Source organism: Quercus suber, unplaced genomic scaffold (genome assembly GCF_002906115.3).
Source record: "Quercus suber isolate HL8 unplaced genomic scaffold, Cork oak 2.0 scaffold_23, whole genome shotgun sequence".
Lineage (NCBI taxonomy): Eukaryota > Viridiplantae > Streptophyta > Magnoliopsida > Fagales > Fagaceae > Quercus > Quercus suber.
Window position 1 is genome coordinate 2036751 of NW_027069488.1, and position 17753 is coordinate 2054503.

General features: G+C 32.8%; 1 protein-coding gene and 1 long non-coding RNA gene across 3 annotated transcripts; both read right to left on the bottom strand.

The window, feature by feature from the left end:
* Nucleotides 1–4856: 4856 nt before the first annotated feature.
* Nucleotides 4857–7470, bottom strand: LOC111992642 (uncharacterized). 2 transcript variants are annotated; one of them, XR_010625816.1, is made up of 5 exons: nt 7149–7470; nt 7005–7059; nt 6862–6921; nt 6163–6282; nt 4857–5365 (listed from the first exon to the last, which is right to left on the bottom strand). XR_010625816.1 is itself a non-coding variant. In XM_065765523.1 (3 exons), the coding sequence occupies exons 1-3, from the start codon at nt 7317–7319 to the stop codon at nt 5348–5350; spliced, it is 309 nt and encodes a 102-aa protein (XP_065621595.1). In that variant the 5' UTR covers nt 7320–7469; the 3' UTR covers nt 4857–5347. The 2 variants fall into 2 exon arrangements, 1 of the variants encoding a protein (XP_065621595.1); XM_065765523.1 differs by lacking the exons at nt 6862–6921; nt 7005–7059 and having other exon boundaries at nt 7149–7469.
* Nucleotides 7471–9919: 2449 nt separating this feature from the next.
* Nucleotides 9920–16264, bottom strand: LOC136064198 (uncharacterized). Its single transcript, XR_010625889.1, has 3 exons — nt 16015–16264; nt 15089–15153; nt 9920–9947 (listed from the first exon to the last, which is right to left on the bottom strand). It is a non-coding gene; the product is annotated as an uncharacterized LOC136064198 (long non-coding RNA).
* Nucleotides 16265–17753: the final 1489 nt, after the last annotated feature.

Here is a 17753-nt window from a genome sequence, read left to right on the forward strand (position 1 = left end):
AGATTGCTTTATTTTTGTACTTTCTTATGGTGTTTTTCTTAGCTTTTACTTTTTTCTATGGTGTGGCAAAAGAAATCATTTGATTGATATTTGGTTTCTATGGTTACCAAGCATCTTAATAAGGATATCAATGGTGCAAATATTTGTTTTGCACCCAACAATGTATCTAAATTCTTTACTCTTTCTTTTGGCTTTTTAGAAGTTTTAACATCTAAATTTTGGGTTCATATTTTGTAATATATGAAATTGTCTTGACAAATTTCAATTGCTATAATCATGGATTATTCTTTTGAGGTAACCTATCTTTCTCTTATATTTTTTCTATTATGTAATCATATATTTTTTGCTGATTCTTCCAATTTTTAAGCCTTTAAGAAGTTTAACAACTTAATTTTTTGATTCAATGTTTGCAATATTATAATTTTGTTTCTATTATGTAGTCATATGTTTTTTTTTTTTTAATAATTTCTAGACATTGATTCTTTACTCTTTCTTTTGGCTTTTTATAAATTTTAACACCTAAATTTTGGATTCATGTTTTGCAATATATGAAATTGTCTTGACAAATTTCAATTACTATAGTCATGCATTGTTCTTTTGAGGTAACCTATTTTTCTCTTATATTTTTTCTATTATTAGGAGCATTCCAAGTGCTTCTTAGATTGGTTGTCTTCTATCTCGATCAAAACTCTATGGCCTTTCAACTGGTACATCCTTCTTCTTCTTTTTACATTTATATATTCTGATATCTATTCTTTCTAGTGCATTTATTTGCCTTCATTCTCTAATGAAGTCAATTTATTCATCTGATACGCTTTTTTGTTGTTATTCTTTTATGTGCTAAAATATTATAACTATTGCCTATAACACTAAATTAGCTTTTCCAATTCTCAAAAAAAAAAAAAAAAAATCTTTTCCAAAACCTATTGCTCTAGATTAATGACTCTTTCTAAGTGTCAGTGTTATTTCTGAGTGTAAATAATTATTGTTTTCTATATAAAAACTTTTATAGTTTTTATTTTCTTATTTTTGGGTTTTTTGGTTGCATTTTATATGGCAAGAAAAAACCCAGGATTTTGCAAATAAATTAAGCAATGGGAGGGATTATATTATATTAAAAAAAATGATTAAGACTTTAATTTTCATTAAAGAAAGGATGCCATTAATAATAGACATGGCATGCCTAACATTATTGGTGTTAGTTTTTTTTTTTTCCCCCTCTTAAATTGTAACTTATTTTTTCAAGTGATCATAACTTTGGCAAATTTGAAATTTAAAAATTTTGTTTAACTAATCCATGCATTATACGGGTTAGTGACTAGTCTATATATTTATATATATAATAATAGGTGAAGCAGAGAGAAAATCCAATTAGATTTCAATTGGATTCTCAATTTTGCGCCACTTGTCCTAACCAAAACTCAAAAAAAAAAAAAAAAACTCTAATTAGATTATAAATTTGACTCCAATTTTATGTCATGTATCTTATCTAAATTTTCTAATTTTTGTGCCCAAATAAATGATGTATTAACATTTAACACGGAAGCCAAGAAAACCACAATGATAATGCTCATTAGCCTAAGTAAGAACATCTTACCTGCACACTTTTATGGAGATTATAAATTGAACTCAAATTTTGTGTCATGTATCTTATCTAAATTTTCTAATTTTTGTGCCCAAATAAATGATGCATTAACATTTAACACGGAAGCCAAGAAAACCACAATGATAATGCTCATTAGCCTAAGCAAGAACATTTTACCTGCACACTTTTATGGAGATTATGAATTGAACTCAAATTTTGTGTCATGTATCTTATCTAAATTTTCTAATTTTTGTACCCAAATAAATAATGTATTAACATTTAACACGGAAACCAAGAAAACCATAATAATAATACTCATTAGTCTAAGTAAGAACATCTCACCTGCACACTTTTATAGGTGATCTCAATAGAGTTTGGAGCTCTTCTAATTCCACAACCAGAACCAAGAAGTCCAACGAGAAAGACTATAAAAGCAAAACATAATCTCTTCTTAATTTCATATCGTCATCCCATGTCTCCTCCTCTCTCAACCTCTACCAACTAGATCCACACACTACCCTCTCCTCCTCCTTACGAATTTCTCAAAGTAAGGCCAGGTTCAAACACAATGTTCAATCCCACTCTTCCTTGCTTCGCACTCTCATACATTAGCGTTTTATTGGCACCTCCAAGAAGATTCCAAGCTCAATGATCAGTTTTTATTTTTTAATGTCCCTTTATATATTTTAAATAATAAAATGTAGTATACTCTTTTTTCTTCACTATATCATCACTTAAATAATAAAATACAATATTCTCTTTTCTTTATTCATTGTTTTATCTAATACTATCCTATGTATGATAAACCAAAAAAAAAAAAGACCAACAGCATTAGTTAAATAATAAAATGCAATATATATTTTTCATTGTTTGATTTAATTTTATCATCCGTGTGATAAACCCAAAAAAACAAAAAAAAAAACAAAAAATTGGCTAATAACATAATTACAATTAACCAGTTTCGTGCGGTAGTACGGAGTAACATACTAGTTTTCAATAAAAGCAATTCATATTTTCTCAATGTATCGTATATTGGCCGGGCATTCCTCAAGCCAAACTCTACACATCCAGTTAAGCTCCTCAACCCATACACTGTCAACAATTACCAAGCCCCAAACACAACCAAAACCAATCCGGCCAACATGAAAACATAATCAATTGATTTTACTTCAACATAATCCAACCACCATATCCGAAATACCAAATCAGACATACGTGAACACCTCAAATATTAAAAAACAACTTTTTCGTAGGAAGGTAATGCAATTTCATGGGAAAGCATGACAAGAGTTTATGATTTGAATCATTTGATCATTTCTAATTTTCTATATGTACAATTCGTTCTGTCATGATATATAAACTTGGGAGAGATGTGTTATTAACATACAATGTTACAATTACAAAGTGTTCACCATTGCAAATAGGGGGTGAGGAGATGTGGGAAGGAGGTTTAAATATCTCACCTTTTCTGATTAGGTGGAAGACTTATTTACTAGTTGCAAAATTGATGATAAAACAACTAAAATATTGTACAATCGAATGCAGCTAGCAGTTGGAGGTTTGGGATGAGCTTTAAATTCAGATATCTTAAGTTTGATCCCAGTACGAGTTCCCTCCAATTACACAAGTCAACCGTAAATTTGAGTTTGTTGAATTTGGAATAGGAATACTAAAAACATTATAACACATCACAGCAGGAATTAGTCCCATATTTCTATCTATGTATATGAACATGTTTTTCAAACAAAAGGAATTAGGTCCCACATTTCTATCTATATATGATCAATATATCACAAACCATAGACAAGTATCGATCTATATATCTAAAAAGTTATCATGTAAAATCATCCAAGAAAGTCGGCTTACACATACCCCTCAATACCATGAAACCATCCACAAGTATCTATGAATCTATATATCCAAAATCTATAGTGTCATCATGGAAAAATCGTCCCAATAGCACCAACAAGGAGCAAATGAAGCCTCAAGGGCCTACACACCATGCAAGACGGTGACCGATCACCTGGCCAGAATATCTGATCCCCGGAAGCTAAGTAAAACCGACCACGGAATAGACATGAGCATAGACACCAGATCGTAAAGTAGTAGCAGAGGCCAAACCCAATGGTCCCATGAGCATACAGGTACCATCTATACATCACAAACCATCATATCTATCTATATATCCATCCACCAATCTATGTATCTAAAGTGTCATCACGAACCAACTGTACCAATAAGGAGCGCATGAGGGCTCAAGGGCCAACAAACCATGCAAGACGGTGACTGATCACCCATACAACATACCTGATCCACATGACTGCACGGAAGGCTAGTAGAATCACCCATGCAATAGTATGTATGACAATGGAAACCATCAAGTAGAGCAGCAGTAGAGGCCAAACCAGCCCAACGGTGAGACCTGACGTCACCAAACATGCTGCGTCCACGATAACCATCATCAGTATGCAAGCAACAAGAAGATACCAAGTCAACATTACGTAGTCTCGCATAGGGAAGATTTTGAACGTTCTCCTGAACTGATCCATAACTCTGACCAGGAAGTGTAGTGGTTCCTTACAAATTCTGCAACGCTGTCTCCCAGACTTCATCTGGACCAGTGCACAGTTCTTGCAATAGGTATGGTCGCAATATGTGGGCCTGAAAGGATCTGTAGTCTGTGTCTGGCATGCGACACAAGTCTCATCACTACAAAAAAACGGGACTATCCCAGCGTTTTCAAAACCGCTGGGATAGCCCCAAAAAGCGCTGGGATAGGGTCAAAATTCCTATCCCAGCGTTTTTTTTCCCGGCGCTTCAAACCGCTGGTTTTTCAATGTCGGGATAGGGTCATGCAGACCTGTACCAGCGCTTTTCAAAAGCGCTAGGATAGGTCCCGGCGCTTTCAGACCCTGTTCCGGCGTTTTTACTTGTGTCGAGACAGCCTTTATGAAAATGTGAACATAACCTATACCAGCGCTTTTTACTACCTGTGCCAGCGCTTTCAAAAGCGCTGGTATAGGTCATTAATGAATAAAATTAAAAAGGCCTATACCAGCGCTTTTGAAAGCGCTGGTATAGGCCTTGAATCAATATAATTTAAAAGGACCTATGCCAGCGCTTTTGAAAGTGCTGGTATAGGTCCTTTTTAAAAAAAAAAAAAAAATTTAGCACCTGTAATGTACCTACCATACATATTTTCCAATACCTGTTTTATAGCAACTGTAATGAACCACAATTCATATTTTCCAATAGCAAATACAATACCACATTAAACCAAGAAACTAAATATATTTAATTACACCAAATCAATAATTACATCCCAAATGTCTAGAATGTTATACACAAAATAATATATCCCAAGTGTCTAGAATGTTATGAGGCGTACCTACACTACGATCTCGATCACCATTGCACATTATTGATTTTCAAAAATGTAAGTCACAAAACAAACAACACTCATAATAGAAAATACTCCACCACAGCATACTATATGTATTTACTTAGACAAAATATGAGAAATTGACAACAAATTGAACAATAAGACATTATTCACAAAACAAACAACACTCCTCATATAAAAAAAACACCACATTTTCTCTCCATGCAAGCCACCCGCTTGCTCCAAAACAACAACCCACCACAGCAGTAATTTAGACACATCATTTTACAATTTAAGGGAATTAAGAAGCAGATTTTACTCATCCTTTAGCAATCCCACTGTTTGCCCACTGTTTGCCCACGGAAAGAAGAAGGTAAACTTCAAATAAGCTGCCACTCCTGCAAAAGCAAAGTGACCATTTATAAATATAGAAATAATTGCTTCACCAATTGGTTTCTACTTTCTCAAGATAATTATTTATGATGACAACTAATTAGTAGCATTTAATTTGCTAAAATATCATATATTTCAATGGACAAGGATTTCCTACACACAAGGGAACAATCCAAGTGTCTGTATAACACCCACTGCACTACCTTATATCAAATATACATAATATGTGTAGAGTGGGTCTGTCTGAGTAATGAAAATGTCTCTAGAAGAAGAAGAAGATCTACCACTGCCAATGAGCTCTCCAAGACCTGCTAAAATGGGATCTTTGTGCACTGTTTATGACTTTTTACACTTACACTAGGAGTCTTAGTCTATGGTTATTGCCAAGAAATCTTGCTATTTATTTTTGGTTTGGTTTTGTGGACTCAACCATTGCAGTGATTAGTATCATTTCATTTTTATTTAGTCCTACTTCCATTACAGCAACAAAATTTTAAAAAAAAATTTCAAATACAAAAAACAGAGAAATTAATTAATACTATAATAAGAACAACAAAGACAGGATAAGTATTTGATCTTAGTTTTTACTCATTTTTGGCCATGACTTCAGTCTTTGGCATAGAATCCCTTTGAAGGATGGAGAGTTCCTCCTTCAAATGCTGTGGATATATTTACTTTTTCTAGACCTCTTCATTCAGTTTCAGTAATGAGGGTTAGAGGTGGATATGTATGGAGATTACATACACTATCATGATGAGCAATTGGCAATATAACTCATAATTTTATTCATAGGGCAAAGTACCTGAGTTGGAGGCTTGAGCACAATGGAGTTTCCAGCTATCAGTGCAGGAGCAATCTTTGACACAGCAAGGCTGACAGGATAGTTAAATGGGGGAATGGCTAAAACCACCCCAAGTGGAATCTGCAATACAATGCAAACATAATATGTAAACAAATGTACAGTGATGATCATATAATCAAAGTGATATAGAATCAGCACACACATACATAAAATGTAACCAATAGACATTTTATTCCACAACTTAGCGCAATCAACAAAGCCATTCCCCAAACTAATTAAGATGTTAAAAAAGTTTATTTCTAGAGAGTCCTTTATCTCATACCAACAATTACAGAAAGGAAAGTGTTGAAATATTGCATATGATTTGAAGGAGAAAGAGGAAGAAGATCCATGATCCAGAAAGAGGAAGAAGATCCTTGACACATAAAAACCACAAATAAAGATTCACGACAAAACGAATAACTCAATCGATTTTCTGTAGAATATCAATCGATTTTCTGAGTGTTTTTCTTGGATTTAATTTTGTAGTTAGGTTTTCTAAACTTGAGTGTAGGGTTTTGTAGTTAGGTTTTCATATCTCACTTTTTTTTTTTGGGTAAGATTACACAAATATTCATAAGAACAAAAAAAAAAAAACAAAAAAACAAAAAAACAAAACAAAACAAAAAAAGAAGAAAAAGGATTAAGGTTAGTTCTTACCCCAAGCAACAGTGCATTCCTTGCTAGTAGCACTAGCCTGATTTTCCTGGCACTCAATGCCTAATCAAAACCCCATATTAGAAAAAACCCAAAAAATTAAAACTTAAAAAAAAAAAAAAAAAAGGCTCAAAATTAGGGGGTACATATAGAGATCCATGATGTGGTTCCTACAGATGGCACAGTTATCGACCACAATATCTGCAATCAAACAAAACCAACAAATTAAGCAACCAAATTCAGACAAAAATAAAAAGAGATAAGAAGGGAAAATTGATAAGAGAAATAACCCCAAGCCCAAAGAGAAACGGCATTCCACTTTTTGATTTCGAAGCGTTTGTTGTTTTTCTTAAAAGAAGAAGACGAAGAAGCCAGAAGGGCTGAGCTTGAGGAGGCGGACTCGGCCTCGGGTTCGGTGTTGGTTGGAACCAGGTCACATCTGTGTCTGCGTCTGTTTCCATTGCTTTTTCGCTGGGAAAGTGAGAGAGAAGGTGTGGAGAGCTGGCGAAGTGAGGGAGAGAAAGACTCGAAGCTGAGGATGAGGAAGAGAGAGTGAGGCGGCTGAAAATGTGATAGGGTAAAAAAACCCTAACTTTTGCCTTTTGTTTTTATCCGTTGATCTTTCTTGGTGTTTTGTTTTTATCCATTGATTTTTTTTTAATTCTAATTATTTATTATTTGTGCTGATCCTCCTTGTTTTCTACTTTTCTTTTTTCTTTTTCTTTCCTAAAGCGTGACATGCTTTTTTTTTTTTTTTTTGGATATACCTTTTTTATAAGAACGTAATTTAATACCAAATGTTTCAATCAAGCCATTCGTGATGGCAACGTTGTTATTACCTTTCAAAAATGATAAACAAAAAAAAAAAAAAAAAAAAAAATTTGATAAAAGAAGTTTAGATAATTAGATTCTTAACGTAATAATTATTCTTAGTCCTAAAATTTTGTAAGTAAATATATATATATAATATAATATAAGCATAGTTATATAATTTAACTTTAAATTTTAATATTATTATGCTACAAATTAAGTTTCAGGTGCATATGATTGACAATATATTTTGAGAAATATATCCTTACATGTGACTTGTATATGTCTATAATTTAATCCTACAAATTAACAAATATATAATTTAATACTTCAAATTACTAAAATTAAATTTAATGATACAATTGTCAATAAAATATAATTTACTAATTAATAACAATATAATTAATACTTTCAATTAGGTAAATACATTTTAATACTACAAATTAATTGAGTATAATCTAATAATTAATAAGATTGAATATAATACTTCAAATTAATAAAATATAATTTAACGGTACAAATTAATAAAATAAATTATATTAATTAATAAAAATATTTTTTAATAATTCAATTTAACAAAATTTAATTTAATTTAATACTTCAAACTAATTTAATATATTTTAATTTAATACTTCAAATTAATAAAATATAATTCCTCACAAAAAATTAGTAAAATATAATGTAATAGCTAAAAAAAATGTAAGATTAGACTCGAGAACCAACAATATTAAAATACTCATGAAACCCAAAAAATGACCAAATACATCTGAAACCTAAAAATGACCAAAATACCCCCAAACCAAAAGCAAATATCCAAAATACCCCTAAAACCTAAAAAATTACCAAAATACATGAATAGTACCAAAAAAATGGCCAAAATAACCTCGAAGCCTAAAAATTAACCAAAATAACCGTGAAACTTAGAAATGACCAAAATACCCCCCGAAACCTTGAAAATGGCAAAACAACCCCGAAGCTAAAAATTGACCAAAATAATCTAAAAACCTAAAAATGATTGAAATACCCTCGAAACCTAAAAAATGATCGAAGTATCCTCAAAATCTAGAAATTAACTGAAATACGTATATATGACCAAAATAACCCTAAACCTTAAAATGACCAAAATATCCTCGAAACCTAAAAAATGACCAAAATGCCCCTTAAACCTGTAAGTCGATAAAAATACACCCTAAACCTATAAGTCGGTCAATTTTTATGTTTCGGGGGGGATTTTGGTAATTTTCAAGTTTTGGGGGTATTTTGGTCATTTTTTAGGTTTTAGGCGTATTTTGGTAATTTTAGGTTTTGAGGGTATTTTGGTCATTTTTTGGATTTTTGGGGTATTTCAGTCATTTTATTATGTTTCGGGTATATTTAGTCATTTTTAGGTTTTGAGGGTATTTCGGTCATTTTTGGGGTTTTGGGGATATTTTGGTAATTTTTAAGTTTTGGGGGTATTTTGGTCATTTTTTGGGATTTGGGGGTATTTTTGCAATTTTTAGGTTTCGGAGGTATTTTGGTAATTTTTTGAGTTTCAAGAGTATTTTGGTCATTTTATGTTTTTAGGAGTATTTTTGTCATTTCCTATATGACTTATTCCAGCGTTTTAGGTGACCTATCCCAGCGCTTTCGGAGCGCTGGAATAGGTTGACCCTATTGCAGCGCTTCAAAAAGCGCTGGGATAGGTCATGCTCCGTAAGCGAATGGAGGGACTTGTCCCAGCGCTTTTAAAAGCGCTGGGACAGGTCTCTCTATCTTCTTACGGAGAAAGGCTTATCCCAGCGCTTTTAAAAGCGCCGGGACAGGTCTTTTCACATAAAGGAATGGGGGGACCTGTCCCGGCGCTTTTTAAAGCGCTGGGACAGGTCCCTCCATTCTCTTACAGAGAGAGGCCTGTCCCAGCGCTTTCAAAAGCGCCGGGACAAGTCTTTTCCCATAAGGGAATGGAGGGACTTGTCCCAGCGCTTTTAAAAGCGCTGGGACAGGTCATTCTCATTCCCTTATGGAGAAAGAGCTGTCCCAGCGCTTTTAAAAGCGTCGGGATAGGTCTTTTCCACAAGGAAAGTCAGTAACCCTATCCTAGCGTTTTTGGGCTTCCTATACCAGCGTTTTTGAAAAACGCCGCTATAGGTCTCCTATTGCAGCGCTTTGAAAAGCGCCGGTTTTAAGCGCTGATACAAGCTTATCTATTATAGCGTTTTGTAAAAACGCCGGGAAAAAAACGCTGGGACAAGTCGATTTTTTTGTAGTGCATAGGTCACTGCTATCTCCATCATAATCTGCATATGTTTAGAGAGAAAAATTACTAAATTAGATTCAGCCTAAAACCATCCATATGAATCTTATGTATCTAATATGTGTCATCATGGTCAGCCTAAAACACTTTCAATTTGATCTGGATTTTACACCACACCAAACAACTAAAAAAACACTAAAAACCATTTTAAGCCGAAAACAAACACAACTGCAATTTATAAATGGTACGTAGTAACTAATTTAACAAGTAATTAATTTATCATTAAAAAAAAAAAAAAAAAGTCTGTTTGGTGGCTGAGAATTGAAAATTTTGCTATAATTAAAGAAAAGTGCCGTAATATAAATTGTAAGTATACAGAGATATGTATCGGTGAGCATGTGGATGTCTCTACTGGTAAAAAAAGTCATTTTTGGGAAGAGCAATGCTGATAATACAATTTTATTTATTTATTTTTAGATAGATATTGGAGGAGACGGGAGGTGGAATTCAAACAATAGACATTTGAATACAACAAAGAATGTCATTATCACTAGGCTATTGTTTGGGGCTCCTTTTTTCACAATTATTTTTAACAACTTGCTAAGGTGACATGTTTTGATTAGGACAACAACACTTACATGAGCCTACCAATACCATTGAGACTATTTTTATTATCTATCAATCACAAAAATTCACAAGAAAAATTTTGCATCACTAGATTTATTGTTTGGGGAAATAAAACCACGGGTATAGAAACTTGGGGATTGTGGTTCGTGATTTTATTCATAATTCAATAAATGCCACATGTTGGTGATTTCTCAAACAATACTATTATTTTCCAATTTACAATTCTCAAGTTTCTCGTTTCTTAAGCATAGTTATTAAATCTGGCTTGGAACTTGACCTAGTATAGCATTCGAATCATTGGGTCACTGGTCAAACAGTTGGTTCTATTAAAAATTTAAATTTTTTTTAGAAAACATCTAACCAGTTAAAAATAAATAGATCAATTTTTAGAAAATTTTGATCATATGACTAAAAACTCTATTAAAAAAACTACTCGATTCTCATCCCTAAAATCCGCAGCTCATGAAGAATGCAATGATTTCGGCCAATAAGCCTTTGCAACATTATCTATAAGGCTATAAAAAAATTAAAAAAAAAAACACTTGTAAATAGGCTTAAACCCTTGATGGATTCCCTAATCACTCCCTTCCAAAGATGGATTCACTAATCACTCCCTTCCAAACACTTGTTTAGATGATTACCTAAGATGGAATTTCCTGAAAGTAGTTCTCTTGAAGATGAATTATCCCGCTCATTGGATGACCAACATAATAGAATGCTTTTCTAGTTTCTGCGATGACCTACCAATTCCTTCTTGATGGTTCTCTACCCTCCCCCATTCAGCCTAAGAGAGGAATTAGACAGGAAGATCCCTTGGTATAGAAACTTGGGGATTGTGGTTCGTGATTTTATTCATAATTCAATAAATGCCACATGTTGGTGATTTCTCAAACAATACTATTATTTTCCAATTTACAATTCTCAAGTTTCTCGTTTCTTAAGCATAGTTATTAAATCTGGCTTGGAACTTGACCTAGTATAGCATTCGAATCATTGGGTCACTGGTCAAACAGTTGGTTCTATTAAAAATTTAAATTTTTTTTAGAAAACATCTAACCAGTTAAAAATAAATAGATCAATTTTTAGAAAATTTTGATCATATGACTAAAAACTCTATTAAAAAAACTACTCGATTCTCATCCCTAAAATCCGCAGCTCATGAAGAATGCAATGATTTCGGCCAATAAGCCTTTGCAACATTATCTATAAGGCTATAAAAAAATTAAAAAAAAAAACACTTGTAAATAGGCTTAAACCCTTGATGGATTCCCTAATCACTCCCTTCCAAAGATGGATTCACTAATCACTCCCTTCCAAACACTTGTTTAGATGATTACCTAAGATGGAATTTCCTGAAAGTAGTTCTCTTGAAGATGAATTATCCCGCTCATTGGATGACCAACATAATAGAATGCTTTTCTAGTTTCTGCGATGACCTACCAATTCCTTCTTGATGGTTCTCTACCCTCCCCCATTCAGCCTAAGAGAGGAATTAGACAGGAAGATCCCTTTTCCCTTTACCTCTTTCTCCTATGTGCAAATGTGTCCTCGTGGACATTGATCAAAGGAGAAGATTCTAACTCTGTAGTGGGATTAAGATAGCTAGATCAGCCCCTGCCGTCAACCATATCCTGTTTGCAAATGACTCTCTGTTGTTCTTCAAAGTTAATGATAAACTCCCTTTGGTTTCTAGAAGATAAACTATCTTGATTCTGAAGGATGTCAGGCCAGTTGATTAACATCCAAATATGAAATCTTTTTTAGTCCTAATACCCTCACAGACTTAATAACAAAATAGGAAAAAACTCTCAACATTAGGTCTGTGAATCAACCAGGGAAATATTTGGGCTTCAATTTCAATTATAGTAGGAGCAAAATCTCTCATTTTCAAGCTTTATTAGATAAAGTAAACTCGAAGCTTCAAGGTTGGAGGGCAAAGCTGCTCTCACAAGTTGGAAGGTAACCTTTAAAATCTGTACTCAATTCAGTCCCCCTCTATTCTTTTGCATGTTTCAAATTCCCTGAACCTGTTTGTAAAGAATTGGATAGGTCCATTTGCAACTTTTGGTGGGGGCATTAAAATGATAAGAGAAAACTCCATTTAATGAGTTGGGAAGCTTTGTGTCAACCAAAATATTATGGGGATTAGGTATTAGAAAATCATCTAAACAAGGCTATGTTAGCCAAGAGGGTATGGAAACTATACAACCAACCCAACTCACTCTTCTCAAAAACAGTCCAAGCCAAGTATTTCCCCAAAGGTTCCTCTTTGGATGGAACACAGAAACCACAAGACTCTTGGTTCTAGAAAAGTGTTTGCTATTGCACAAACACCCCCCTTGCTAAAGACCAAATCGAGACTAGGCGCAGATAGAAGTGTAGAAATAAATGATACGGCTTGGTTTCTCCCCAAGCTCAGCTCTTCCCAGCTGGATAGTCTGAATATTCATTGAGTTTTTGATCTCATAGATCAGAACTCTAGAACCTGGAACTATCAAATCCTCCAGTTGGAGTATAATTATGAGGAAGCAAAAGTAATCAGTTCAATTCCCATTACAAGGATAGATGGGGAGGATAGAGTCATCTGGCCTTTTTCTAACAGCAAGGAGTAAGTATGAAGTAAAAAAAGGCTACCAATCCATTATGGTAGCCCAACAAGATAGGAACAACAACAACAACAAACAAAGCCTTAGTTCCGAAATTTTGGAGCCAACTATGGATCCTTAACATATTAGTTAAGGTCGGCCAAATGTATTCTTTGCCTTCATTCTACTATAACTTAATGAGTATTCTATGATCACACAACACTCCTAACGCACTTCTTCACTTCATCCACCTTGCTCTTATCCTATAATTCGCATCCTCTTCAATTTCTCCATCTTTATGAATTATTGATCTAAGTTATCAAAAGTTGTTGCTCTTTTGTATCTCTTAACCATCAAGTCTTACCTCCCCTTCGTTTATGTTTCTGCTTTTACTAAATTACATTCCTTGTACTCTATCTTAGTCCTACTTAATCGAAAGCCTATATTCTAGAGCGTCTCGCTAAATTTCTAACTTAGCATTAACTCTAGTTTTAGTTTCATCCACTAAAACTATATCATGTGCTAAAAGCATACACCAAGGCACTTCCTCTTGGATTGATTTAGTGTGCTCATCCATCACTAGTGCAAAAAGAAATGGACTTAAAGCTCATCCTTGATGCAAACATATAGTGATAGGAAACTCACTTGCGATTCCTCTACTTATTCTCACACTAGTTACAGCTCCTTTGTACATATTCTTAATATGCTTCAAAGAAACTCCTTTCTTTTCCAAAATCCACCGTATAACGTCTCTAGGGATCCTATCCTATGCTTTCTAGATCAATTAAAATCATATGAAGATCTTTAAATACCTCTCTACATTTTTCCATTAGACGTTTGGAATTTGTTCCTAATTGAGGGTAAGAATCCAAATCCACAAGACACAAATATCTTGTAACCTTTTGATTGACAGGTATCACAAGGCCTACATACAAGGAGCAGACAGTGCCATCACAGTAGCTAAGCCCCTGTCAGAGGAGAGACAAAGTGGGCAACAAGATTGGCAACTCATACTGCTAGTGGCAGGACATGGCAAAAGCAAGGAAGGCAGAGGGGGATTTGTATTTCTGGCTAAAGACCGAGAAGGGACTGAAATATTCAAAGGTTGCTATTCCAGTAACAACCCCAGTTGAAAACAGTCAGTCATTCTAGCTGTAAAGGAAGCACTATACCAAGCAATGGTGAGACAGTTCACAGGCATGGTAATTTTGACAAAGGACAAGCAACTCCATGAAATAGTGAAAAGAAAAAAACAAGCTGGTTCGACTATGTCAAGTCGAGTGGATGACATGGCTCTATGGAAGGCTGAAGGAATATCTGTAGGGAGCATAAAAGTTAATAGGCAGGTCCTAGATGTTGTTACAAAATGGGCTAAACCGGCAACAATGTTTTGTATAAACTATAAACTACATGGAACCTTAGGCTATTTCTGTAACTCAGTATTTTGTGTGGTCATAAAAAAATGCAATATTAATATATAATTGCTGAACACTATTTGCAGAAGATAAACATAAAGAGCTCAACAATTTTTTAAAACAAAAATGTATAATGGATAATGTATGGTGATAAACCTTAGGCTACTATAATAAGCCTAATGATATGACAAATTTCACAAATGTTAAGGTGACGGTTTATAAACAAATTCAAATGTTAAGGTGACAAATTTCACAATATTTTAAATAATATTTATAAACAAACATGTCACTAATCACAAAAATTAATATATTAAGTAGTAAATTCATAAATCACTTTCACTACCATATTAGTTTGTAAACCTAAAATCAGTAGAAATTGCTTCCTTTTTTCTTCTTCTTTTTTTTTAATCTTTAAACATCGAAAATTACTAATCTAGTGCCACAACAACGAAGGAAAAATTCTTAAAATACAACTATTTTTTCAAAAACAATAATAAAGAATAAAATTCAGCTGTTAAACCTCAACCACAAATAGTAAAAAACAGCAAGAAAATTACCTCAATTGCCACAAGTCCACCTTTCACTCTTCTTTTGCAAGCTTCTCAGTTTGCAAAAACTCAAGCTACAAAGATAGATAAATAATTAACTAACCATATAATTTTAAGTGATTTATAAACAATTAAGCCAAAATTACGAACATTAAAGTACATAAAAAAAAAAAGAAAAAAAGAAAAAGAAAAAAGAATCGGAATATGAGATAGGAGAACAATTTTAAATATAATCGGAAATTAGAGCAAGCTTCTCAGTTTACAAAAACTCAAGCTACAAAGATTGATAAATAATTAACTAACCACATAATTTTAAGTGATTTATAAACAATTAAGCCAAAATTACGAACATTAAAGTGCCCAAAAAAAAATGAATCGGTATATGAGATAGCAGAATAGATTTAAATATAATCGGAAATTAGAGCAAGCTTCTCAGTTTACAAAAAATCAAGCTACAAATATTGATAAATAATTAACTAACCATATAATTTTAAGCAATCTATAAACAATTAAGCCAAAATTACGAACAATAAAGTACCTAAAAAAATTGAATCAAAATATGAGATAGTGGAACAGTTTTAAATATAATCGGAAATTAGAGAAAAAGATTTACAAATATAAAGAACATAATCAGTCCAAAGAACTTGATTTAATCAAAATCCCCAAACACATGCTAAGGCCAAAAAAAATATATATATATATATATATAGATAATTTTACAGGATAAGTAATTAACTAGACGTATAATTTTAATCAAACTATAAACAATTAAGCTAAAAATATGAACTATAAAGTACCTAAAACAAATTGAATGGGAATGTGAGATAGCAAAACAGTTTTAAACATGATTTTAAGGAACAGTTACAAGTTGAGAAGAAATGCGCAGATCGGTTCTAGAAGTTAGCACGAGCTAGAAAAAATGCGCAGATACTTACAGAGCTTTAGTTGAGGTGCGCACACTCGATCTTCGCAAGCGATCTCAGTTCTTCTCCTCTAATACAAGAACAAGAACAGATTCTAAGTTAGAGAGAAGAGCAGAGAGAGAGACATGCAAAATTTTAGTTGAGAAGCGCACTCGATCTCGATCTCAGATCTCCATTCTCTAACACAAGAACAAGAACATGTTCTAAGTTGTAGAGAGAGAGAGAGACTCTTACAATTTTTTGATTCGAAGAAAAGCGCGCAAAACACAAGACACTGATTCGTATGTTATGTATTTATAGTGTTCCCGCTGTTTTTCTAACAGGGACTATTTAAAAAAAAAAAAAACTAATTCGTAATTAAGTTCTATGAAAATATCTTACAAGTATCAAAAAGTCCTCGTTTCTTTTTTTTCCATTTTTATTATATTTTTTTTAGGATACAAGTTCTCATTTTCATTCGTAAAATTGGTGTGAGTATGGACTTCCAAGGACTTTTTTTTTTTAGAATGACTTCGAGAACTTAGCACTACTTCGTTTGTAGTATTCAATTTTTACTGATTAACTTAGTTGATCTATTCAAAAATGGTCCGGCTTGTGTCCAGTAAAAGTTTTCATTGGACACGTTGGATTGTGGACATGTGTCCACTCTTGGACACGTGTCCGAATCTGGACGTGTCCAGTGGAAATTTTCAATGGATACAAGCCCCTCCCATTCAAAAATTACCATGTCAATTAAAAATTTAAGTCTACCTATTGGCTATCACACTTGTTAGGCAAAATGGTACTCTCTCCACATGCTAGTCTGGTTAGAGGAAGAGGGATTCGAGCGGTAGTGTCTTTTTAATAATTTTAATTTTTTGTCCATTCTTTAATAACACTAGCTTGTAACACCATGTATATGCATAAATACACTAAAAGATATAAAATAAAATGTATAATATAATTAGGAGCAGACACTATATATTGAAACTCTAAAAAAAAATGCATAATATAATTCATATATAAATAATTTAAATACTATTGATAATCATTTTTATATTTTGTCAACTCTTTAAAAAATTTTGTAAGGATATTATTAGGTATAAAATGTAAATTGTCCATTTTTTTTATAATTATTGTGAAACGCTTTTTTTTTACGATTCATTTATTTTAATTTCTTTGATTTTTGTACTTAATAACTCACTTGGATAAATATTTATGATGTGATCCCACGTTTAATTCTAAAATTAAGAAATAAAATTCTTTAAGAATAAATAATTTAGGATATATGGCACAAAATTGGAACTCCAATTTGGAATTTTAATTTAAATTTCTCTCAGTTTCACTTATTATTATATATATAGATGGCTAATAAGATGTTGAGCAAATGGTCTTTTTAATAAAAGCTACACATATTTTCCTTGTGATGAAACATCATAGGATAATAGTCGTGAATTCCTCAAGCTAAATTCCATAGTCGGCTAATTTCCCATTTTTAATCAGTACTTTCCATGGGTTAGTGTCCCACCAAATAAATAATTGGAGGAGTGTAAAAAAAAAAAAAAAAATCGGAATATGAGATAGCAGAACAGTTTTAAATATAATCAGAAATTAGAGCAAGCTTCTCAGTTTACAAAAACTCAAGCTACAAAGATTGATAAATAATTAACTAACCACATAATTTTAAGTGATTTATAAACAATTAAGCCAAAATTACGAACATTAAAGTACCTAAAAAAAAATGAATCGGTATATGAGATAGCATAACAGTT